This window comes from Apodemus sylvaticus, chromosome 20, assembly GCF_947179515.1.
Source record: "Apodemus sylvaticus chromosome 20, mApoSyl1.1, whole genome shotgun sequence".
Taxonomy (NCBI): domain Eukaryota; kingdom Metazoa; phylum Chordata; class Mammalia; order Rodentia; family Muridae; genus Apodemus; species Apodemus sylvaticus.
In genome coordinates, this window is record NC_067491.1 from 49,587,993 (window position 1) to 49,612,843 (window position 24,851).

The 24,851-nt window shown below is 50.2% G+C and overlaps 1 protein-coding gene across 2 annotated transcripts in view; it reads right to left on the reverse strand.

Moving 5' to 3' along the window:
* Nucleotides 1-628: 628 nt before the first annotated feature.
* Appl2 (adaptor protein, phosphotyrosine interacting with PH domain and leucine zipper 2) overlaps nt 629-24,851 on the reverse strand; it is a 45,601-nt gene continuing 21,378 nt past the window's right edge. Inside the window, exons 5-21 of one of the 2 annotated variants that reach the window (XM_052165436.1) lie at nt 23,572-23,659; nt 20,338-20,379; nt 20,156-20,214; nt 19,357-19,503; nt 16,111-16,193; nt 13,227-13,385; nt 11,590-11,778; nt 10,360-10,402; nt 10,141-10,197; nt 9,971-10,059; nt 7,985-8,143; nt 7,784-7,836; nt 5,128-5,302; nt 3,858-3,894; nt 3,501-3,641; nt 2,475-2,522; nt 629-1,429 (exon numbers count right to left, since the gene is read on the reverse strand). In XM_052165436.1, the coding sequence (XP_052021396.1) occupies nt 1,421-1,429; nt 2,475-2,522; nt 3,501-3,641; nt 3,858-3,894; nt 5,128-5,302; nt 7,784-7,836; nt 7,985-8,143; nt 9,971-10,059; nt 10,141-10,197; nt 10,360-10,402; nt 11,590-11,778; nt 13,227-13,385; nt 16,111-16,193; nt 19,357-19,503; nt 20,156-20,214; nt 20,338-20,379; nt 23,572-23,659 (1,578 nt within the window). In that variant the 3' untranslated portion in view covers nt 629-1,420. Of the gene's footprint in view, nt 1,643-2,474; nt 2,523-3,500; nt 3,642-3,857; nt 3,895-5,127; nt 5,303-7,783; nt 7,837-7,984; nt 8,144-9,970; nt 10,060-10,140; nt 10,198-10,359; nt 10,403-11,589; nt 11,779-13,226; nt 13,386-16,110; nt 16,194-19,356; nt 19,504-20,155; nt 20,215-20,337; nt 20,380-23,571; nt 23,660-24,851 lie in introns of both variants that reach the window. The other variant, XM_052165435.1, reaches the window with a different exon arrangement.

The following is a 24,851-nucleotide window of genomic DNA, read 5'->3' on the forward strand; positions in this document are numbered from 1 at the left end:
GACATGCATATGTTAAGTGTGTGTTCGTGTGTAGCATTGGCTTCCAGAGGTTGATATTGGGTGTCTTCCTGTTTCTAACTAAATGACCTTGTTGATCATTGGACTTAGCTTGGATGGCTAGCAAGCTCATCTAAGGTCCTGTGACGTAGGCAGCAAGCACATTACCCACAGAGCTGCCTTCTCAGCCCCTAAGGTTTTCAAGACAAGATTTTGTTGTTTAGTCCAGGCTGGTTGGTCTCAAACTCATCCTTCAGCTGAGTGTTGAAAATGTCTGTCTGGGGCTGGAGAGATGGCTCAGTGGTTAAGAGCACTGACTGTTCTTCTGAAGGTCCTGAGTTCAAATCCCAGCAACCACATGGTGGCTCACAACCATCTGTAGTGAAATCTGATGCCTTTTTCTGGAGTGTCTGAAGACAGCGACAGTGTGCTTAGATATAACAATAAATAAATTTTTTTAAAAAAAAAAAGAAAGAAAAGAAAATGTTGCTGTCAGTGTCACCAATACCCAGGCCTGTTGACACCAGTATCTCCTGCACTCCAGCAAGACTTCAAGGCCAGCCTGGGCCACATACCAAGACTTTAGTTTTCTTCTAGGGATGGTCTAGAAACTAACCACAGTAAACAAAGAAAGAGATGAAACAGTTTTTATTGCTAATTTATTATAAAGACAGGTTGCTGACGGTGGTTACAATTAATTGATGCTGCATGATTTCAAGACCTTTATCAGTACTTCATAGTTAGGGGTTGGAGATTGGTCCAGGGCTCAAGGAACCAGGAACATCAAGGTAGAAACTAGAACTTCACACCCAGCCCCACAGCCAGCTGAGCCTCAAGTGAATTTTAACATTAATTGGTCCCTTTGAGGAAGGTCTGGCTCAGAAAAACAGGAACTAGTAGAGCCGTCCCCTCTCACAGTGAATTGCCACAGAAAGCAGCCACATCTCAGACACCTGAAGCCTCTGAATGGAAGCTGGCTCAGAAAGGTTCTGTTGTGAAGACTTGCTGTCTGCTAGTGTTGGAGGCCAGATTGCATAGCAGTGCCACGAGGGGCAGCCCTGGGACCACCAGGGTATAAATATAGAATCTTCAGAATGACAGGCACTTAAAGCTAAGCAAAATACAAAAATAGATTATATTAATAGGAACTATTTAGTATTTAACATTGTAAATCCAGGGTTTTGCCATTTATAAAAGGATCCTAGGAACTGAAGTGATGCTATCCAAATAAAGTGAACAATGCGTTTTTATAGCTCTCGTTCTGGGTACCCAACAGTCTGAAGCGAAGACTTACCACAAAGCACCTAAATTAGCGTTTGTAGATGGGCAGGCACGCTCGCACCCATTTCTTACTGTCTCCCTCCCAAGTTTCTGTGCCAGGGCATCCAAGGGTACACTTGATTGTCCGTGTTCTAAGTTCAGGTCAGTGTGCCTGCACGTCAGAGAAGTTGAAAACCCCTTAAGGAGGCGGCTCTCCTTCCCACGTCTCTGACCCCGATGCCCACGCGAGTTAGGCTTCAGATTCTGCGCCTCTGTTTTCACTTGGACTCCCGCCAGTGCCGTCTGCTTGATCGGTTAACAGTACAAACTTCCCATCATTGGTTAGTGGTACAGACAGCATTAATCGAGCCAGTGCTTCTGGATCCTGAAGTTAAGAGAGTTTAAGAGAGAGGGGAGAAAGAAAAGGCTTAAGATGCACTTGAACCCCGTGACTTGGCTTTCAGTGTTGTGTGCTGTAGCCCCATTCCTCCTAACTCTAGTGTGTGGTCTGTCATCTGAAGACTCAAAAGGATTACGTCTAGATTTCCTCTGGGCAACATGTAACCTCCTCCAGAGTCCACACGGCAACACAAAGCTTCACACAACTCGCCTTGTCTATCTTTAAAGGCACTGGAGCTGGCAGAAGCCGTGCAGGGGCCCACTCTGTCCATCTGTCCTCTGCCTGCTCACCGTTCGTGCACAGCAGATGGCGACAAGCCGGTGTGTGCACTGCTGACCTAGAGCCCCCTTCTGCCTACTCTGCAGCACTTCCTGCTGTCCCAGGCGGGCGGACTGAAGCTCACACCACCTAACAGCTTTTCAGAGGAAGGAAAGACTGTAAACTGCTGAGGAACTTGGAGGTCTCGGTCTCTGCTCGTGTCTAATAAGCTGGTGTTTGTCAGGGCTGCTGTCTGTCACCAGCCTCTGGGGACTCGGTGCTAGTGCAGATGAATTAAGTATTGTGTCTTAGTTCGAAAAAGAAGAACTCTAGCCAGTTTGAACGCAAGCGAGGTAATTAGTAAGGTGAAGCTGCAGCAGTTCTGTTAAGAGGAAAGACGTTACCAGACAGTCACTGAGCTGAACAGGTCCCAAGCTTGAGCAGACTGGATGGCACTGGGTTTTTTGGTGTTTTGGTTTTTTTTTTTGGTTTTTTTTTCTGAATATTTCTGTGTCTACAAATGTCTTGGTTACTGAACCAGTCCTAAAATGCAACTTACCTTTTGAACCTCAATAATTTCTTTCCCCAAATTAATAGCATAACATATCTGTAAAAGACAAGAAAAGTGTTTGGCAAAGGTAGGAAGAGGTAAACGTAGACGACAGTGTTCGAGGAACACAGAGGCCTGTGAGTGCTCACACCAGGCAGGAGCCAGGCTCTGCTGCAGGAGCCTGGCTCAGCGGTGCTGTCATGGCAACGGAAACATCCCAGGTAAACGGAAGACCCAAGTAATCCGAGGTTTGCAGTTCTTAGCAGGACGCTTACCCCTGCATGCTCACATGCACAGTGGTAAAACAAATACTTAACGACAGGACTGGTCTTGATGAATTTGAAGTACCAGTTGAGTTCAGTGTTTTTCATACAAAAGAACCCTTCTAATGCTCCTTCCTTGCCTTCCTGAGACTGTTTTTCTTTCTCTTTCTACTTTGCTTTAATTTCTTTAAAACTGGTTCTCAACTTGCAGGTTATGACCCCTTTGGAGCTTAACTAACCCCTCCACAGGTCACCTGAGACCATCAGAAACAAATACATACATTACAGTATGCAATCATACTGTATATCATAACAGTAGCAAATTATAGTTATGAAGTAGCAATTAAAGTTTTATGGTTGAAAGTCACCATAGCATGAGAAACCACTCGCTGTGTGTGTGTGTGTGTGTGTGGTTTTTTTCCCCCAAGACAGGGTTTCTCTGTGTAGCCCTGGCTGTCCTGGAACTCACTCTGTACACCAGGCTGGCCTTCAACTCAGAAATCTGCCTGCCTCTGCCTCCCAAGTGCTGGGATTACAGGTGTGCGCTGCCACCGCCTGGTCCGCTGCTTTAAAAGAACAAATTAAAGTGCTTTTTAACATTTCATGATACCAAATAATTATATCTAGTTATTAGGATTGTTACCTTTCAGTGGGGCCTTCTTAGAAGGTATTACTGTCTGAATGTCTGGACAGAGGCATGAATAATCAACCAAGTATTCAGATGGATAGTGAACCCCAAACCCATGAAAAACAGCCTTTTCGAGGTACAGACCTTTTCGCCTTCTGAGTTGCTTTCAAAAATGTATGTGCTCAGAGACTCCTCTCCCGCGGACTCCGGCACCCGAATGACAAAGCCGACCAGTCTCTTGTTTTCTTGATGAGCAGCAAACTGCGTGACACTGGTCAGCTCAAACTTGGGGGAGAGAGTGGAGGGAAGACAGGACAGGACAGAATGAGTAATCGCAGAGCTGGAATTAAAAAACATTGTCTTTTACGGCAGAGTTGATGTACTCTAGCGGGATAGGACAGCCATAGCACTTGGCAAGTTATCTTGTGCCTAGGTTGGTCTCCAGGGGCAGAGGAGAACTGAGGTATGATTATAAACATTAAGATTGTAGCGGGTACTTACACAAGCCCTTGACACTTGGGTCTGAGGATCTATCAACCTGAAATTGTAAGAGACTCATTACCATGTTGTTCATAGAAATCCCACAAATGTCCCATGTATGAAGAGTAAGGCCTGCTTGGAGAAAAGATAAGACAGTCCTATGTGACCCTGTGCTGTGGTTTCTGCACAGAATACTTGGTGTGGAAGAGAGCATAGCAGACAGGAACAGGAGTCCTACTGCGGTGTCTGTAGTTTTGACATCTGACACGGTGGAGTGAGCCTTTCCTCCCACTGGCACGCACTCAGTCCTGCCCGTGTGCTACGTGAGCAGCAGGAAGCGGGTGAGGACTGAGGAGATGGCATACAGGGATAAGCCTAGGGATGAGCATCTAACTAGTGCTTCACGGTCTGACCCCAGCAACCACGCTGACGAGGGGGAAACACGGGGGAAACTGACTTGACTCAGTATCTGTTACCACTCAGATTATGTGTAAGGAACCTAAATAAACAAACCCATGACTACAGACAAAATGTCTTCCCAGCTAGGCTGCGGACTGAACAGTTCCACTGGTAACGGCCTGCGGGCGCCTAGAGCCTGACCTCCCTCCCAGGCTCCTGCCTGGCTGCACGTGGACACTGCACGGCTTCCTTTCATATTCTCTGGTGCTAATTTCTAAAAACAATATTCTGAGATGACACGATGACTGCACAGCGGTCGCATCACTGGCGACCCCTGCCTGAACACTTAGGTCAGAAATGTGTAGTTAAGGAAGCCACAGTGAAAAGTCCACACCATGAGATTTTGTTTCTGGTGAAAATTTACTAAAAATAATTTGTATAGTAACTGTGTATGTATAAGGTACAAATGAAACAAATTTTATGTGTAAAATTGGGCCCCATCTCCAAGATATTGTGTGTGTGTGTGCGTGTGTGTGTGTGTGTGTGTGTGTGTGTGTGTGTGTGTGTGTAAAACTATTTGAAAAAAGAGAAACAAAAAACAAAGTCTGGAAGAGTGCTGGCCCAAGCATTCCAGGGAAGGAATAACCTGTGTTTACTAATAACGGGTCTGAAGGCAGGTTCCTGCTGGCTCCAGTCCTCCTGACCCCATCGCTATGTGCCCGGGTTGCATACATGCAGTACCACACCCAACCAGTCCCGGGTCAGAGTGTATCTTTCATTCTGTATATCAAAATGCAGAAAGGGTAACAGCGCAGCGCTAGCCCTACCATTGCAGATGGGAACGCCTTCCTTCCTCAGGGAGGAATGAGAGTCTGCAGGGACGTGAACGTACCTCAGAGTCTGACTGGTAACCATCAGATGCGATTCGGTCATGCGGAAGATGTTGTGAATAGCTCGGGCAGCCAGCACTTGTCTCATTGCTTCATAGATCACTTCGGTAGTGCTGTCTGTCTTAACCGCCATGGATCCCAAGAAGCGAACAATGAACATCTGCTGCAAGAGAGAGTCTGCAAGAGAACGTGCTCCACTCAGGGTCACATGGCCGCGGGTGGCCTGCCAACAGCCAGAGCCTGGCTTCGGGTGAAGGCTTGGGCTTCGTTCTAGGGAGGGCCTTCTACCCACTTTCCAACATGGCTGTAACAAGCCCAGCCTTATGAAAGTTCTGACTCCTTACTGTCTGCACTTGTGTTTGGTGCTTCAACAGACTCATTTCTCGGCCTATAAAATGCTGAGTGTGACAGGTGAGCATCCTCCGGTCACTCAGTCTCGGCCTTTCCCACTACCTCAGCAATTCCTGGGCCATGGAACAGTTCAGAGAAATAACATGCAACCCTGGGCCTCACTTGATCCACACACATTTTTATTACCACAGAGCCCAGGTTACATCCCATAAACCACTGGAAACTGCTCACTCTAAGGACTGTCAATTTGTATGTATGTGTCTTTAGCACCACCCTGCCCCGAGTATTCAGAGTGGGGCCAGGCCTTTGTGAACGTTAAATAAGAGTCCTGCTCCTGGGCTATATCCCCAGCTCTCAGAAGTAGCCCAGGCTGGCCTTGGACTTATGTTGTAGCCCAAGCAAGTCCTAAGCTCAGGACTTTTTTTTTTAAAGCTGTTTTCCTAATTTGTTATTTATTTATTTATTTATTGGTTGGTTGGTTGATTGATTGATTGATTTACCAGGACATTTTCTTAAAGCTAACTTTTCCTCATTCATTCATTCATTCATTCATTCATTCTTTCATTCATGATGGTGTTTTGCCTATATGCATGTCAGTGTACCACATACATGCAGTGTCCTTGGAGGCCAGAATGGTATCTGTTCCCTTGGGACTCAAGTTATGGCTTGCTGTTGCCACCATGTAGGTACTGAGCCCAGGTCTTTTGCAAGAACCAGTTCACTTAACCACTGAGCCATCTCTCCACACCCACTCGCTATCCCCTTGCTCTCCCCACAATAGGCACGTGCCGTAGGCCAGGTTCAGTGGGGCACAGTCTGACAGTATTGAGCAGCAGCTGAAAGATGATTAGAAGACCCCAACCTTGTTTACTAAACCAACATGCTAAAAACATGCTACACATGGAGTCAGTCTTTTTCTTTTCTTTCAAGACAGGTTTCTCTGTGTGGCCCTGGCTATCCTGGACTTGGCTATGAACTCAAGAGATCTGCCTGCCTCTGCCTCCTGAATGCTGGGATTAAAGGTGTGTGCTACCATTCCCAGGTCTGGAGTTAGTTTTACATAAATAATTGTATTTGAGGCAGGATCCTGCCACATAGACTAGGCTGGTCTCGAACTCAGTGACTTCTGTCTCGGTCTTTCCAGTTCTGGAATTATCTTGCAAGTGCTTCAAATTACTGAAATTAAGTCTTGAATTCAGTGATCCTTCTGTCTCAGCCTCTCTAATGATGGGATTATGGATGTCTTCTATCACTTCAGCTAGGCATGGGCCATCGCAGCTGAATCTGAGATACTTCTGTGCGGGCAGTACAAAGTCATCGAGGTACAAGGCGCTATCCAGAGTCACTTCTAAAGCACAGGATGTTAATAAAACAAAAACTTAGTTTAGCTAAATCTTTTTTAAAGGTTTGTTTTTATGTGTATAAGGTTTTTCTTACATGTATATGTATGCACAACATGTGTTCCTGTGGAAGCCAAATAGTGTCAGATCTCTGAACTGGAGCTAAGGCCGTTATAAGCAGCTATACAGGTACTGGTAACCAGACCCAACTTGCCGTCCTCTGCAAGAACACTAAATGCTTTTAACTGCTGAGTCTTTTCTCTAGCAATGTTCATACAGATTTAAAATAATTTTCTATGTGCATGTGCACCTTGCATACATGGTGCATGTAGAGGCCAGCAGGGGGCGGTGGATCCTCTGGTGCTGGGATTACAAATGGTTGTGAGCTGCCATGTGGGTGATGGGAATTGAAAGCAACTCAGGCCCTCTCTGAGCAGCAAAGGACTCCGAGACATCGCCTGGCTCCCTCTGTAAATTCTTTAGTATTAGTAAACTTGAGGGGAGTCCTTAGAAAGAGTTTCATCCTGGAGACAGTGTGAGATTCCCTTCAAGAAGCCATATTAGAGATCTTGCAAGTGCTTCAAATTACTGAAACTGTCCTGGCTCAGATCTGCTAAGGTCTTGAATTCAGTGATCCTTCTGTCTCAGCCTCCTAATGATGGGATTATAGATGTCTTCTATCACTTCAGCTACCAAGATTCCAGTTTAATTATGACCATTTTTTCCTCTTTGAAAAATCTGCTCTATAGGAATATAATAACAAATTAGATTTGCTAGTATTTCTAGGCAGGAACTTGGTCTGGCTAAAGCTAAGAAAGCCTTCCCTTTAAATGTCCGAGCTTTCACAGAACCCGCTGGAGGGTCAAATCTGAATTCTTACGCTCTATCTTAGCTTTGGTATATGACTTCTCACCTTCAGGACCCTCTTCATTTGTACAGGCCAGAGATCGCGAGACTGGGCACTTACCTTCTGCTTCAGGGAATGAGTCATCCTCCGTTTCACCAAAAGGGTTGGTGCGCCTAGGGGAACAGCCAGAGAGAGGTCAGCAGCCCTGACAGCGGCAGCTGACAAGAGGCTGACACCTGAGCTCTCATCAGGAGGGCATCACAGTAGGAAAGACAGACAAACTGGCTTTCATTTTCCCAAGACAGCCCCCTCAGGTATTACCTGCCACCCCTGTTCTGGTCAAGAAATTCTGTTGCCGGAAGTACAATATCAAACTGAATGGGTGTCCCAGGTGCAATCAGTTCCTCTGTTTCAGGAATGCTGGCTGTTGCTTTGGGAACAACCTTGTCATTTCCTGTGTCTGAATTTTTTATGTTTTGACTAAAATATAAAAAAAGAAAAAAAATTGATCAAATTTCGCCACTTGTTTAATGGTGCAGTGACTTTACATATGGAAATACAAAGGTGCCTCCAACCGATCTCAGCCCATCCTCCAAATGAGCCTTCCTCAGCTGCACGCCCTTGCCTGGAACCGTCCACTTCTTCCTGCTACAGTCAGGCCCTCTGTGGCTCTCACCATTCTGGGCAGCATGGTAGGACTCACATACTAATTTCTCCCTTAGAGATGGATTTTTACCCATCTCTACAGTCAGCTCACACTGCACATAGTAGGTACTGAAGACGTTAGCTGAAGAACGGAACATCTGGACCTGACACTTCACTGTAACCTGGTTGTAATTTTCTGAAAATGCCCTTTCCACTCACTAGACACCAAACGGGCCACGCGTTCCTTGTTCTCTAAGCTCCATTCCAGCTCAGTCAACTCTCCTTGCACCAGCTCAGGTTACACCACTGTGCCAGCCGCTCCTCTGTCCCTTCTCTGAATTCTCTGATACTCTTCAGTAAGTCCTGAGCACTACACTGTGCCTAGAGACAGCGCCAGTAAAGGCAGTGTGTGCCTGTCCTACACTGTCCTGCTCCCTCTCTCGAGGATAGAATGCTGACATTTAAGTTTACCCTTTAAAAATCCTTTTTAAGGTACAGTGCAAACTCCTTGGAAGGGCTCGTAATGCCACAACATTTCCATTCCTTTCACAGTCTGGACCACAAAAGCCCTTTAGAATCTTTTTCACTTGGTATTTTTACATCAACATTTTCTGGTTTCTTAACCATGTCGGAACTGACGGGGACTGCAGTGGCTCCTTGACAGGCTTCTCTGCAGAGCTGCCTCTTTCTTGACCCTTCAGCCCTGGAGGGACTGAGTAGACCCCCCGCTGGTAACCCCTGAGCAGGAATTACCAAGGCTTTGACAATGACTCATCTATCTGGTGGCCTTCACGACCATCCTTTCTCACAGACCCAGTGCCAAGTGCCTAAACCCCAAGAAGCTACACAATTAGAGTTTCCTAAGGACTTCCTTCTAGGCCATTAAGTATTTGTAGAACATCTGATGGAGTTCTACCATGTCACTAAAAGACACAAATAGTCTTGATTTTAATATGTCCCTTGATGCCATTAACACAACAAAAAGACAAACCTCTACTACCTAACTAGCCACTTGAAAACTCCCTCTGAGATAAAATGTAGGAGCTCTAGAATACATCCTTAAGCAGTATTCAGAGGAAAAGCTGTGTGCATGGAAATGTTCAGTTAAACGAAAACAGGGAAACCAGGTGTGGGAGAAGATAACTTGTAACACCAGCACTTGCAAGCCTGAGGGAAGGAGGGCTGCAGGGCATCTGAGGCCAACCCAGGTGATCTAATGAGACTCCCCATAACCCCACTCCAACAAAACAGCAAACAGAAACCCCAGATACTCAAAACTAATACACGGCTGTAAGACTTATTATAAGAATTACAGAATTGTAGTAATGTAAGTAGAAACTTAGATGCCTATGCATGCACAGAGAAGGCTCAGCCCAGACCATGGACACACAGAGGGTGACACGGCTACAGAACCATGATGCTAACACGGTGCAGGAGGCCCGTGATGTGTGGCTGTGGACCTGGGCAATCAAGTCTGAATCCTGACTCCACCTCTCTCTGTGCTGAGTGTGGGCACATAACAAACTGTCCCGGCCATAACTACTGCTTCTGTTGTACAGGGTGCAATGGAATCTGTGGAGGGTTGTGAGAACTAGAACAACTCATTTCAAATTTCTAATATAGTGTGGCTCTACAGAGGCCAACTCCCTCCTCCGTACTTACCTGGAGGAGGAGCTTTCTTGTTTTTTCCCAAAGCTTGTAATTGGAGTCACCGCCTGAAGAGCTGTCTGATTCAACTTGATGGCTACTGCCTAAACAGAGCCGCAGGAGACATGCTCAGTCCAGGAAGGGACACCTCCCTGGCGGGGGGCGGTCAGGCGGTTGCTAATTACCTCTGGGTTGTCCGTCAGGTAGATCTGCCTGGAGATGTTGTTTATTGCACATATCCACTGTAGAGGACATTAGAAAGAATACTGAGTCCCAGTTAGACACACACACACACACACACACACACACACACACACACACAAACACACACACACACACACACACACACACACACACACACGCACACGGACAGATACACAGACATGAGACAGACAAAGCTTTACCTCTTCATATTCCTTCCTGCTCTCTGCTTGGAGAATTATTCCCCTGAAACAGACAAGATATAAGGAACAGAGCACCTGTAGAAGCAGAGTCCTTGGACGAGGGAAGGCCATCGTGGAGGTGGAGTGCTTCCCAGGTCAGGACCCGAGGAACCTGCATTACAGCAACTTGCCATCAGGAAAGCAGCACTTTGGGAGGGAAGGGAAATGGGGTCGCAGGCTGGCTTTTCCACCAGCACACCCCACCATCTTCCTCAGCTTCCGCCTCTGCATGAGAAGGCTGGACAGGGACCATCTAGCCTACAGTCGTAGTGCGGACTGTCTCAATAGTCTTAGACGGTGACAGGGCAGTATTCGCCCTTCTCAAAGATACAACTTTGTATCTGAGAACCAAGAGTCATAAGCTGAAGGCATCCACCTTCACAAATGGCCGTAGCTCTTTCGAGGACTCTGCTCCTACCTGTTCCTTATAACTGTGGCAGAAGGAACACAAACACCATTGCTATTTTTCATCTGAGGAGACCCAGGCCCAGGGATGCTCAGGAACCTATGGGGCCACTAGAACCTGGGCATCTTAGTTGTGAGCCACTGACCACTGTTAGGGGAAGGACAGTGTCCAACCAACCGCTCTACTAAGGGAAGGGATGGCCCATGGGTTCCCACCGTGTCACCACCACCCTGCGGTATTTCCTTGGCTTAGGAACTCTGAACACAAACTTAAGCCACTGTTGCACACAGGAGGGGAGCTATCAGCGTGGAATCTGCTGGGGTAACCCTAGGCCACCACATTTTGAGGCCTGGCCTCTTTGGGGTGGGGTGGGGATCTCACGATTAAATGGCACTTCTGTAGCAGAGTGTGCTGCTCATACTTCTCTCTCTGGTATAAAAGGGCGCCCTGGACAGCCGCCTGCCTACTCCTTAGTCTGCCCCTCAGAAACAGGAGCCACAGCGTTTCTCTTCCATCTCTGCCGGCAAGCATGCGCTTCTACATTTGCTGGACAGACACAGATCTCCTCCCGAGCCTCAGCTGGCTCGTCACTGGGGCTCCTGAGTAAGGTGAGCTGGACCAACGGTCTCCTGTGTGTTCACAGAGAACAGAAAGCCATTCTCTGGAAAGCGAGGCCTGGAATGAGGCCTCTCCTGTGGAGGACTGGCACATGGGAACTAGAACTAGCAGCCTGCGGTAAGGGCACATCCTACACTGTTCTCCCAAGAAGCTAGGAGGAGGCATACGGTTTGCCATTGGGCATGGAGATCTGGAAGCAGTAGCGTCGATCTTCACAATCCACCGCCATCACAGAGCAGTTGTCCAGGTCCTGAATCAAGCCTCCAGCCACAGCGCCCCTGGGCTGGCACATGAGGTTCCCGCCTTGGGTGAAGAAGTACAGCCTCTCCCATGTGGTGGTGACGAGTCCCGTCTTGCTGTGGGAATTGTGTATAAAGGCCCATTAGCACTAGGGCATGGGGACACCAACCCCATACCATCTGCCTGTTCTTAGGAACTGGCATTTTAGAAATACCTTTGTATTAAAAGAAAACTTTAAAACTCACTTTGTGAGTACATTCTGTCTGAGTCATGGGGGAGACTAGGTTCTGCTCCATGAGGAAGGACAGCATCACTCTCAGCCCTGCAGGCATGGATGCTCACCCGGGACCCCCAAGGGTGGCCAAACAAACCCACCAGCCTTAACTAGAATCTGTCCTTCACAATTAGGTCCTGAAAACCAGTATCATTTCTCTGGGAAGTAGAACTGAGCTACACTGTTTCTGCCAGTCACCAGGGCCACTCTTCCTCCGCCCCCCCCAGCCTCCCCCTCCCAGCCTCCCCCCCCCCCAGTCCGTCTCTAACTGGACGGCCTTCTCATTTGCTGGGCTGTATAAGAGGAAAATACAGCTTCTTGGCAAAAGCATCAGATTTTTGTGGCACATGAGGTTCCTATAGAACTAACAGGGACAGTCTCACACTGATAAGCCTAGGACAGCTACCACATGCAGGAAAGAGCTCGCCGTTACGTCAGGAAAGCCCAATGGTGGAAACATTTGGTTTAACATTCACTAAGCAGCAACTACATGTGTCTTGCTCCAATAATTTTTTTTTCTTTTTTTTGGTTTTTTGGATTTGGTTTTTTGGAGACAGGGTTTCTCTGCATAGCCCTGGTTATCCTGGAACTCACTCTGTAGACCAGGCTGGCCTCGAACTCAGAAATCCGCCTGCCTCTGCCTCCCAGAGTGCTGGGATTACAGGCGTGCGCCACCACTGCCCAGCTTCCAATAATTTTTTTAATGGCAACTGTTAATCCTGAAGGGGCCCCTACACACTAGAACCTTGTCAACACAACCAGGTAGGTGCCACAGAAAGAGGCCATCTCCATCCCAGCTAGGTCAGCCACCAATGCCAATGCTCTCCACACGCGATGCCCACAGCCTCCTGGGGTCTTAAAGCAGTTAAACCTGACAGTCTTTTATTCTAGATGGACATTTAAAGACAAGGCCACGACAGGTAGAACCCACTCTGGAGGGACTTAACTGACCCTGGCTCTGTGGCACTGCTCTTACCTGCCAGCCAGCAGGGGCCAGGACTGTAACTCAGTTGGGGTGACAACATTTATATGACCATGACACCTAAACAAGGGTGGCCTGCACCACGTGGCGTCCAGGCCACTGACCCCAGGTTCTTAGGGTTTGGTTTCTCAGCCGCGCCTCAGTGCAGCTTGGAACTTGGGCCCCGGAAGCTTCCCAAGCCAAGCAGGCATGGGAGTTCATTCTTTGCTGACCACTACTCCACACAGGCCTTCCTGGCCACATGGGAAAGGGTTCTGGGCTACTTCCGGGGGAAGCTGAGCTCAGCGAAGGGTGTACGGCATCCTCACGTTCTGAGGTTGAGGTAACCGGTCTTCTGCGTGAGGTTCCTGTTGATCTGTGCAGTGGCCACATCAATGTCCGGAGTGTAAACAGATTCACTGACTGACAGCAACTCCTGCTGAGACAGCCGCATCTTATCTGCCTCAGCTTCTAGTTCCACCTGGATGCTTAAGACAGAAGGTTTAAGGTCAGCTACTCTCCACGGGCCAACTCGCTACTCCTAAGCCACAGGTGTCAGGGCCTGCCTGGCCCACCTAACACACAGAGCCTGCCTTACACACAGAGCCACCAGTGTCCCATGCAGCCACAGCTCTTTACCCTCTTTACTAATGCCCAGAAAGCTGCCTTCCCAGAAGTGACGAGAACCTACCATTCTAGAACCACGCCGGTTCACGGGTACCACATTCAGCTCTGTGGATGCAGATCTTAGGAACTACTCTGAGCCCAACCTCAGGGCCCAGGTCCAGGTAGCTTATCAAAGTCCCTCTATTCCCCGAGGAGAGGGACAGAACAATACTGCCTAGCTCAGGCTTTGAGGAGGCTGTGAGAGATAGGCATGACCAGGAAATACCAAGGTACGGGAATAAGTCAAGGCTTGTGCTGAGACAGTCATTATATGTCCTGAGATGGCACGGGCTCACTGGTCAAGGACTGCTCACAGAGAGGAAGGGAACCAATGACCAGGCTCTGGTGGGACAGCCCTGCCTTCACATGCATGGATGCTGATGTGTGAACTTGCAACTTCTGCGTCAAACGGGAGCTTTTCTTTTTACCTCACCAGACTCTCAGTACTGGTGACCGACGTAGGTGTAGAGTCTAGGACAGAAATCCCCAGATGGCCCACACATTGAGAATGCGCACTAGAGATAAGGAGACCCATTTGACATGAAGTTACAGAGCCATTGAGGTCAGGAGCTAGACAGATGTGCCACACAGTTGCAGGGACGGTTTCTCCAGGCCAGAGCTCAGGGTTTCCCCTTCTCTAAGCTCGGACACTCCACCCAGCTCAGTCCGCCTGGGTGAGAGCTCAGCTCTCCTGACATCTCAGTGGACCAGGCACTCCCCTGCTGGCACGGTGCAACTGGCACTATCGGTGCAACTGGCACTATCGGTGCAACCTCACTGGCCTAACCTGCTACTCACTGCCAAGGTAAGGAAGGGTACGGGTGCGAGTGTGTGTGTGTGTGTGTGTGTGTGTGTGAGACCTCACCATGTAGAGCATGCTGACCTCAGACTCACGGAGTTTGTCTGAGTTTGCTTCCCAAGTGCTGGGATTAACTTGTGCACCGCCACGCCCAGGCAAGATGGAGACTGGAGTGGGAGGCCAAGCAGGTGCAGGATCCCGGGGTGGGGGCAGTCAGTGGGCAGACCCATGGTGGTTCTTCAGATTGTAAGGGGTGTGTCCTCAGAGACACGCTCACTTTTGCTCTCCCAAGTCTCAAAATCCTACACCAACCAGAAGTTCCCAAGACCCCAAAGAGCATAGTAGAAAAATAACTGTTTCAACTGCAACTCTTCAAAGCTGGCTGGATTTTTTTTTAAAGTATTTTTCTAACATGCACACAGAAGTATATCACCATGGGGTGAAGGACTATAATGAGACCAGCTCTTCAGGGCGGCTGTAACTGTGCTGGCTGGCTGGCCCTCAGCTGAGTTCCAAGAACACGTGAGCACCTGGGCTCGTGTCCCCTGCAGGAAGGCAAAGCTGTAGTGCAGCACAGGACAGTGTCTGAGCCTCCTGGGGTGGGCTGCACCTGCGTCCGGTCTGGGACATGGCAGCAGAAGATCCTCACGCCTGGAGAACAATGCGGGCGTTTGCTCGCAGGCAAGGAATTCAAACACTAGTGCCAGGCACAGTGATGCACACCTTTAACCCCAGCACTCAGGACAGAGGCAGGCCAGAGGCAGGCAGCTCTTTCTGAGTTTGAGGCCACCTGCTCTATATGGTGAGTTCCAGGCCAGCCAGGGCTACAAAATGAGGCCCAGCCTGAAGAACAAAACAGCAGAGAAACTTCATACTTCAGAGCTGAGTGAGGACGGCCCTCTTACTGAAGGGCAGGCTCTGGCCTTTCCTCTAGCACTCCCCTGGACTAACCAGACGCGGATTTCACAAATGTTTGCAAGTCTGACGTGGGCTCCTCCCTGCTACCGCTCACTAGGCAAGCTCGGGGCTTGGTCCTGCTTCTTCAGGATTTACCCTTCATGTTCAGAACCTCTGATGGACTTGCGCCTGACTAAATTCCTCCTGGCCCTCTGTAGCTATCTGGACTGTAACAGCATCAGGAAAACCTTCCCATCCCCACGTGAAGAGTCCTCATTCATTATTCCCACTCTGCGTATTTCTCTCTTTGGGGGCAGGTAAGAGGTTCTGGAAGGGTCTGCCTTGAACTCTGGCCTTCCTGTCTCCCCCTCCCTCATTCTGTATCTCTTAAACTATAGCACCCCCTCCCCAAACCCCACCCACACATCAGACTGGACAGACATCCAGAGTGTCACATCCATGCTCTAGAGAAACTAGTCTGCGGATACAGTCCACAGCCCCTTAGAGCTCTTGTCATAGGGGCTGGGAAGGGGGCAGAGGCAGGGGCCGGGAGCCAGGGTAGCCTTACCAAGCACAGGTAAGACCATCTGAGGAAAGTGACGGGGTTTGAAGTGTGCACCACAGCTCACTGAAGTAAACGCAAAGGCTAGGTAAGCTGGTATGACAGCTGGAACTTCCTGAAAGGTCAACGCACTTCCGGTTGCTGATCCCATAATCCTAGAGGAGAGCTGATCTCTACCTCACAGGTGATCGATTCTGACACCAGGAGCGCCTGGCCTGCTAGAAGGTGATGGGGACCCCTGAAGGCAGAAGGAGACAGGCGCCCAGGCCTCGCCTGAGAGCAGCATTACCTCTGAACCATGTCCGTGACGGATGATAAGAAACCGTCCATACTTTTGGAGAACATCTCTGCTCCTCTCTTGAAAAAGTTAATCTGAAAGATACAATTGGAGTACTCTGAACATCAGCCAAGAAGGTAACTGGCCAGTTCCCTCACTACAAGATCTTGTGGGGACAAGTTTGGGTCGCCAGCTCCACCTGCTGGCAATCAGGCAGCATCTGTCCATCGCCTATCTCCATCACATCCTCCAGGAGACACCAGACTAAAGAAAGGAAACAGACCTTCGAGCATACCAACAGTTGCAGTAATCGCAACTGTCATCTTTGAAACTGCCACCAGGAGCTTTCTCTTCAGGGAGCTCTAAGCCGGTTTTCACCTCTCGCACTAAGTGGACACGAGCCACGGGACAGATGCTCGGGCCCAGCAGGGCACGGACAGACTGTGACGGAGACAGCATGAGGTGCCTGCCCTCACCCTGAGCCCTACACAGCATACACAGACAGATGGTGACTTGAGCTATGACAAACGGGAAACTGGGCGAAAGACTTTTAAGAGCCTCTTCCAACCCCAGCACTAGAGGGGATCTGACATCAAGCAGCTGCTAAAACAGGTGAGGCCCGTCTGCTCCCAGGGCTCAGGGTTGGATGCTTTCTCTGCCCATGGGAGAGTGGTGCCTAAGAGACCCAGGAAGCTGGAATCAAACTGCAGCTGCTGGGACTTGGGGCTGAAGTTAGGACGACTTGCTTCCTGGGACTCCAGGGTGATCCTCACTTCCCAGGTCTGGGTGCCAACACATGTGACAGGCCAGGCATGGGCAGAGAGACGGCAAGACTGCAGCTGCCAAGCCTGAAACGCTCAGCCTCCTCCTCCTGTGAAGGCTTTCCCAGCCGTGAAGCAGGGCCGCAGACAGAGAGACCTCAGCCTTGGCCTCTGGAAGCAGAGCATGGCCTGAGCCGTGTTATCAGCAGTGTACGTGGATATTCTTCCTCTAATCGGAGAACACCCGGGAGCCTGTGCACCTGCCCTTAGGTCCCCGTGAGCAGGATCACGCCCACGTAATACACACGTGGGGGGCTCTGGCCCGCTGACCTCTAATTCGGATTAACATTGTAAATCCATTTAATCCCTGCAACATCAAATACCAAACGATAGTCATCAGTTAGTCTTCATCCTTTAAGTCCGCTTTCTAATGGCTCAGCATCTGGGGTTTCTTGTCCTTTCCTGATGACCTCCTTTGGAGCATTGCTTTAAGCCTCTGACTTGCTGTCCAGTCACTGTGAGGTCCCCAGGGCTACCCAATCCCAAGCACAGGAGAAATGGAGGGGTTTTACGGCCCACTGCCTAGCGCTTACCCTGTCCATACCACACGAGAGGTCACTTTATATGCTCCAGGATTACACAGGGCTGTTGAGATGGCTCAGAGCACCTGTCCCCAAGTCTGCAGGACTTATGTGATAGAAGGGACTGATTCCTGAAGCTGTCCTCTTACTTCCACACGCATGCCCAGGGATGTGCACGCTCCCCTCTCCACATACACACTGTGTGATTTTGGAAAACCCATACAACCGAGAAAACCTCCATCCTGAGGCTATGGAACTGAAATCAAATTTAAGCTTGTCTTCTGAGGACCAGAGAAGCAACAGCAGGTGCAACCCACATCCCTAAGTAGGTGACAAAGCCTGGGCAGTCTACCAAAGCCCCTCCAACAGCGGTGCAGTGCTCACACACCGTCAGCTAACACAGGCCGTGCCCACAGACACCGACACCTGACGGCTGAGGAGGAACTCAGGCTTCTGAGTCACCCAGCACCTCACAGCGGCACACACTCAACTGCGAGAACTCAGCTCTGTGTCTTGGATGAGGAGTTTCCAGGTGAAATTCGAAATGGCCCTCCGCAGTCTTCTGCCACAAGCACCTGATGGTACAGCCCTGTCTTCCCAGGCCGGGGCTGCGTGTGTGACACCTCTTCCCTCCTGTAGCCAATCTACAATCATTTAAAAAGTCTGGCTGGGAGAGCAACTGTAGTCCTCGGCTGGGAGAAACACGGAACCTGCTGGCCATGTCCCTTGGGTCCTGTGAAACTGTCCCCCAGCCAAGCGAGGGCTGCCAGGCCAGGGAGGGCAAACGGGACGTAATCAGAGAGGGCAAAGCGCCGTTCTCTAACGTGGCTGGGCCAGAGAGTCAGCATGGTGCCCACTGTGTGGGAGCTGGGTGGCTCTGCCCGGGGCTAAAGGCCCCAACAGGACAGTGCTTAGTTTTGGATTACCCATCTTTATTCAGATGACAGAGAGGCTAGACTGCCCTATTTAAATTAATACCTCTGCAGGTATAAGCTGACGTCAGTGAACTCCACATTCGACATGGAGCAACAGTTGTGTCTGGCTGCTTAAAGATGCCCAGACACCCCCCACTCTTTGCCTCAGTGAAGCTGATGAGGTATTTCTTTTGAAATATATGTAATTTAAAAGCCGGAGACGGTCATGTGTGTTAAATTGGTAACCGGTCTTAGAAACATTTTGTCTCTTCACGTCATTTTCAGTTCACAAATTGTCAACTGACCTAAGAATCTGGGTGCACTTGTCCTGGACAACCTCAGGGCTGAGAGTCACAGAGGGAGAAGCAGGAAAGCTCACACTGGCCCCTGCCGCTCGCTTGTGCACGGCAGTCAGGCCAACGTCCTTAAACGAGCATCTCTAAGACAAGTATCAGTGGATCACTAGCTGGGAGGGAAGAAGCTGAGGAAATTCCCCCCAAGACTTCAGGAAGCACAGGTACAATTTCCTGTGTCCGCGGAGGGGCACGCGTGCCGTAACTGCAGGGGCATGAGCCTGGGAATGAGCCAGGCAGGGGAGCCTGCGTGCAGAGTAGGAAAGGAGCATGCGCACCGGCTCCACGCTAGCTCTCCAGCCTGGCTGGGTGAGCCTGGGTGTGGCGGGGAAGGCCATGTGTTCCCGCTGGGCTCTGCACCAGCCATGCCGCCTGGGCAGAAAGCAGACCCGGCCTCGGCCTCGCTTCCTTGGAAGGCAGGCAGGCAGCAGGCAGGCAGCAGGCAGGCAGCAGGCTCTTCCCTGAGGGAGGCTTGGGATGTGGCCACAGCTTCCTGAACACACGGCCTGAGAGGCCGTGCCCAGCTGGAAGCTCTGGTGGGAGCTGAGCCCTAGGAACGTTCCCAGGGTATTGTGCATCTGTTGCCATGACGATGCTTTCTCCTGATGGCTGCTTTGGGGTTTCCTCTCGTGGGAAGGGGCTCCCCTACCTGTCCGTGGGCGAAGCCTATCAGGGGCTCCATCATGGCGGCCCGTTTGCGGTACTGCAGAGCGTTGAGCGCACAGTAGTACTGAAGGGATGAGAGGTGCTGTTTCCGGCGGGCAGCCGCCACCTCTTTCACAACTTCTGTCTTCACCTGAGGAGAGGGAAAGGGAAACTCCACGTTGCTCACGGGGTCTGGGAATTTTGCCAGAGCACAAACCTTCAGACATAGTTGGTTGTTCCTCATAAACATTTTCATGACTAGTATAATGGCACAGAGATAAGGCTCTGCCTTAGCTTAAAAAGGAATCTCAATGAATCGCCAAGGTGACAGCACCTCAGTCCCGGAGACTGTATGAGGCAAAGCCAATCCCCTCCAAGTGGCAGTGCCCAGTGATGCTCTTTGGGAAAATGGTTCAGCGACAAGTACCAAAGTCACACCCACTTTGGTTCACGCACACGTCTACAGTCCCAGGAAATAATTCAGCTCCAGGAAATCATGAATGGAAGAAGCGTATGCTTGAAGGCAGATTCAGTTGCCTGGGTAACAAAACGCCTAGGAAGTGGGGACTGACAGGAGCTCGAGTGTCCGAGCAGAACAGGAGTCACAACCCGACAGGGCACGACACAGATGAGAATTCACTGGGACTCGGAACCAGTGTGACGAGGTACACACATGAGGTGCAGAAAACTGTGAAGGTGCAGACTCAGGAAAGGGGCGGGCTCCATCACACGGCAGCGATGGCACCAGTGCACCGAAGTCACACAAGGTGCTGAGGCCCACGGGGTGGCGGAGGAACACTCACCCTCTCGTTCTCCTTCTTCTTAGGGAGCCTGCTGTATTTTGCCATTGACAGGTCATGCTCTAAAAATAGAAGACATCTGAGCACCAGGAAGGGTCGAGAGGCAAGAACATGGGTTGTGTGCCCTGCCCCACCAAACTCATGCGCAGCCGAAGCCCACACACCAAAAATGGAGAGATGCCTACCGTTGCTCGCGAGTCCAAAGAGATCCTTCAAAGTGCTGACTTCTGAACAAGGGAAAAGAAAAGATGTCAGAGCGGAGGAGCTGGAGCCCGGTGAGACCAGGGCTTCACTGAGGGGACCAGGGCACACGCTCTGTCCACAGACCCTGGCCTGGTGGCGATGGTCACACTTCACACCCAGTGGTCTGTACGGAGACGGACTCCTGGGGACGGGTGGACAGGACAGTCAGGTACTTGTCCTGGTGACCTGGCCTATAAGCTGAAGTCCCCAAGCGTCTTAGGCCATCTTCCCTTGCACTACGTGGGACCACACAGGAGCGCAGTTTCCTGTCACCCCTACTGTAGACCAGTGGACATGGTGCTGGTTCCAGTGAAAAAAGACACGAACTGGTACACTGCACAGCCACGAGCCGACGCCAATAACCATGGCTGCACCGCATCGCACTGTACCCTCATCCTCAAACCACACTGACAGAAAGGTCGCCAAGAGAATGATAGCCTGAGAGGACACACAGAAGAACGCAGAGCAGTTCCCACCTTCCTGATACAGTCCACATCAGTGTGGCAGACAGGGCACTTTACAACCTCAATGCTGGTCTCACTTTCCCTTCCCGAGGGCCGCTCTCCACCCTGTCCTCCCGCCTTTCTGGTCTCTACATCTATTCCCATTAGAGCAGCGCTGTCTTGCTAGCGCATATGCTTCCTCAGGTCCACGTCCGCTGGGCCCAGATGAATGAGAGGCCGTGTAGCTGGTTGTGGTGGATGCTGGGATGATATGAGGTGGAGGCAGGAGGATCATGAGTTCAAGGCCAGCTTAAGCTACACATTTAAGGGGCTGGAGAGACAGCTCGGTGGCTCTTGTAGAGGGCGCAGGCTTAGTTGCTAGCTAGCACCTGCACGGGGGTGTCACAAGTATCTGTACCTCCGGTCCCAGGACATCCGATGCCCTTTGCTGACCTCTGGAGACACCAGGCACACATATATACAATCAGGAAAAGCATACATATAGAAAAATCAAATTGATTTAAAATTAAAAGGCAGTAAAATGTATGCTAAGGCACTATGTAATCAGACTGGGACTGGATTCACATCTGGCTGGGGTCAAATGCTTCAAGTTTCTGTCTTTGCGTCATGAGAACAGGGTGATCTGATTAGGTTTTCATAGAGAAGAAATGTTTGCTTTTACTACTAATCGAACATTTTTATTCTCCTTTGCAAAAGAATGGCCATTCTAAGCAACTGCAAACTCAAAATTCTAGACCTCAGAAGTTGGTAAGGAGGGCCACCTGCACAAGGGTTGCTGGGCATGCTCAGTCTACGCTGTGCACCCCGCCCCCTCTGCTGGGCATGCTCAGTCTACGCTGTGCACCCCACCCCTTCTGCTGGACATGCTCAGTCTACGCTGTGCACCCCGCCCACTCTGCTGGACATGCTCAGTCTATGCTGTGCACCCCGCCCCCTCCGCTCCCAGGCACACAAGGGGCAGACCTACAGTCTGGCAGATACATTCCTTCTTTTTCCCTTTTAACTTTTTTGAGGCAAGGTCTCGTGTAACCTGGGTTGACTGTAGCTGAAGATGACCGCGAGGGCTTGACCCTGCTGACTGTGTCCCTCAGGCACTGGGATGGCCGGGGCACCATCAAACCAGTTCATTACTTTGTACTTTTTAATGATGAAGTGTTAGGGTTGTCAAAGGGGCACTGGGCGGGGCTTAAAGCAGTGCATTCGCTGTCACAGCCTCAGGTGACACAGGGCAGCGGGTGGGAATTCCATTTTTAGTATTTGCCCTTACAGTTACTACAGCTTCCCTACCTAGAAGAGAATGTGTGATCACATATATTTTAAATTAAGCTTATTCTCTCTTATGAACATGGGTGTTTTGCCTGCATGTATGTCTGTGAACCATGTGCATGTCTGGTGCCCATGGAGGCCAGAAAGCAGTGCTGGGTCTCCTGGAACTAGAGTTATAGACAGTTTAGGCCACCATTTGGGTCCTGGGAGCCAACCTAGGTCTTTCACAAAAGCAGCCAGTGCTCTTAACCTCGGAGCCATTTCTTCAGTCCAATGTTTCGTGTGTGTGCGTGTGTGTGTGTGTGTGTGTGTGTGTGTGTGTGTATTTTAAATTAAGGCTGTACTTGCACATTTTGGTTTTGCTTGCTTTTAGTCAGTTTTCTCAAATACAATTTTTTTTGTTGTTGTTTTTTGTTGTTGTTGTTGTTGTTTTGGGGTTTTTTTTGAGACAGGGTTTCTCTATGTAGCCCTGGCTGTCCTGGAACTCACTCTGTAGACCAGGCTGGCCTCGTACTCAGAAATCCGCCTGCCTCTGCCTCGCAAGCACTGGGATTACATGCATGCACCACCACCGCCCAGCACTCAAATACAATTCTTTGTATGTTTTTCTTTTTTACTATGGAATGCTTCACACATTCTCATGTCTGTGCATAGGGGTCATGCTACTCTCCTCTAATGTTTCAATAACCACACACAATTCTTTACTGTCTAAGTAACAAATGAAATTCAGTCACCAAAATTAGAGTATTTTGGTTCACTTTTCTATTACCAATTTTTCTCCAGAATAATGAATTCTTGCTCTTTGTTTGGACTACTTTGATTTCAAATACTTCTAAAATTATGGTACGGTTCTACTTCAGTTTAAGAACTAAAATCCACTGGGAAGGCTACTCAAGAGGGAGGGTACAGGGTGCCACTTAGACTTCCTCACTCGCGTGAGCGTCACGGGCTGTGTTCATGGGCGCACCTCAGGAGTGCTCCTGTCTGCCCTGCCCTCAGCCTCCACAGGGAGCGCCTGGCACTGCCCATCCTTCCTGTCCAAGCCTCCACCCCACAGTCCTCAGTGTCCACGCTTCTCAAGAGCAGCGGCCTCCACCCTGGCATCCCTATCCACCTGCATATGTGTGCAGTGGACTCAGGCTCCAGCTCAGACCACCCACACCCAGGAGGCCCGAGACCCTTGGCTCACAGAGTGGCCGGGCCTCTGGAGTGCCTTCTGCGGTCCCGGCCGTCCCTTCTGCAGCCACACTGCATGGTGTGGCAATGATCTGCCCCGTGTCTGTTGTTTGCCCGTGGCCTCCCTCGGCTGAACCAAGAAAAGACCGCTGAATGAAAGTGCTTTAAAAGCATTCTCAACAGCCGTGTGTGGACAGGATGGGTGCAGTAAGAATCACCGATAGGAGAATTGACATTCTGAAGGTAACTGCACTGGACCTGCTACTTTACCTGTGAGATCCTTCTCTCGGAACTGTATGACAGGGAGAACCATCGTGTCTGCCAGCTGCTTGGCCAGCTCTGTGTGGAGACCATTGAGCTGAAAACAAAGGACTTGGTTGAGAACACTATCCACATGATTACCCACATGGCTGTACTTCCAGGAGACCACCACAGACACTCCTGTGTGCCTACCTGGCTCAGCTAGATGTCTTCAAATACACTCCCTAACACGTGAGATGAGGCAGGCCCAGAAGCATGCTGAGAGGCCGGGCTCTCATCTGACTGTGGCCCCAGCGAGGCTTGCTAAAGGCGTCTCTGGCTCCCAGTCATCTTTGCTCTCTCTGTTCTCAGAGGAGGCAGCACCCTCCCAGAGCCCACACACCGCACTGGCTGGCACTGACTGCGGGCTGCCACCTCACCAGGACTGTCAATAGTCACACCAGAAAAACCAGCCTGCTGGGAACTGGTTAGGGTTGGCCCAACCTCACGCCAGCAGAGGGCTAGGAGGTCCAAGGAGGACACAGAGGATGGTAGCATCCGTGCCGGCTTCCATGCTGTACACCGTGAGCTTTCACTCGACCTATGAACCAGGGGTGATCTGCGATCGTCATCTGACCCAAGGCAAACGACTCTCTAAATTCAGACCGCAAATGACTTACCAGTCATGTAACCATGGCTAGGAGCGAGATCAATCTTTCTCCACAAGCCAGCACAATCTACAGACTAGGCACCGACGATGGCCAGTGGAAGGGACTGTCCCTAGTGTGGGTGACTAGGGGCGAGTAACTCAAGGTCAGGCAGGGCTGATCCTTTGGGGTCACGGGTGAAAGATCTAAGGTCAACCCTTTGCCAGGTCTGCAAACACCATTAATGTCTCTATCTCAGCCCATTTGAGGGGTGGCGACTGTCTTCTGAGAGGAATGCAAGAAGCTAGCCATCCAGTAAGGGCCACTGGAGCTGGGGGCTGGGGTTTCCTAGAATGATCCCAGTAAGAAACTTAATGTTTTCCTTGACAGCTAGCGAACACCAACCAGCGCTCCTACTGTGGTGACTCTGGGCTCAGACAGCTTCTAAGCAAGCAGCAGCACGACATGAGAGGTGCACAGGCGATCATGTCTAACCGCATGTAGCTTTATCGAGGACACGTAAAGAGCATGGTCTGCCTCCTCCTGAGCTTCAAAATGCTAACGGGAAATTGTGACGTGCCCTCTGTGAGGATGAGAAATGAACTCAGATTCACGAGAAAGATCACTCCAAGACATTCCATTCCCTGTGCCGTGAGCGCCTCT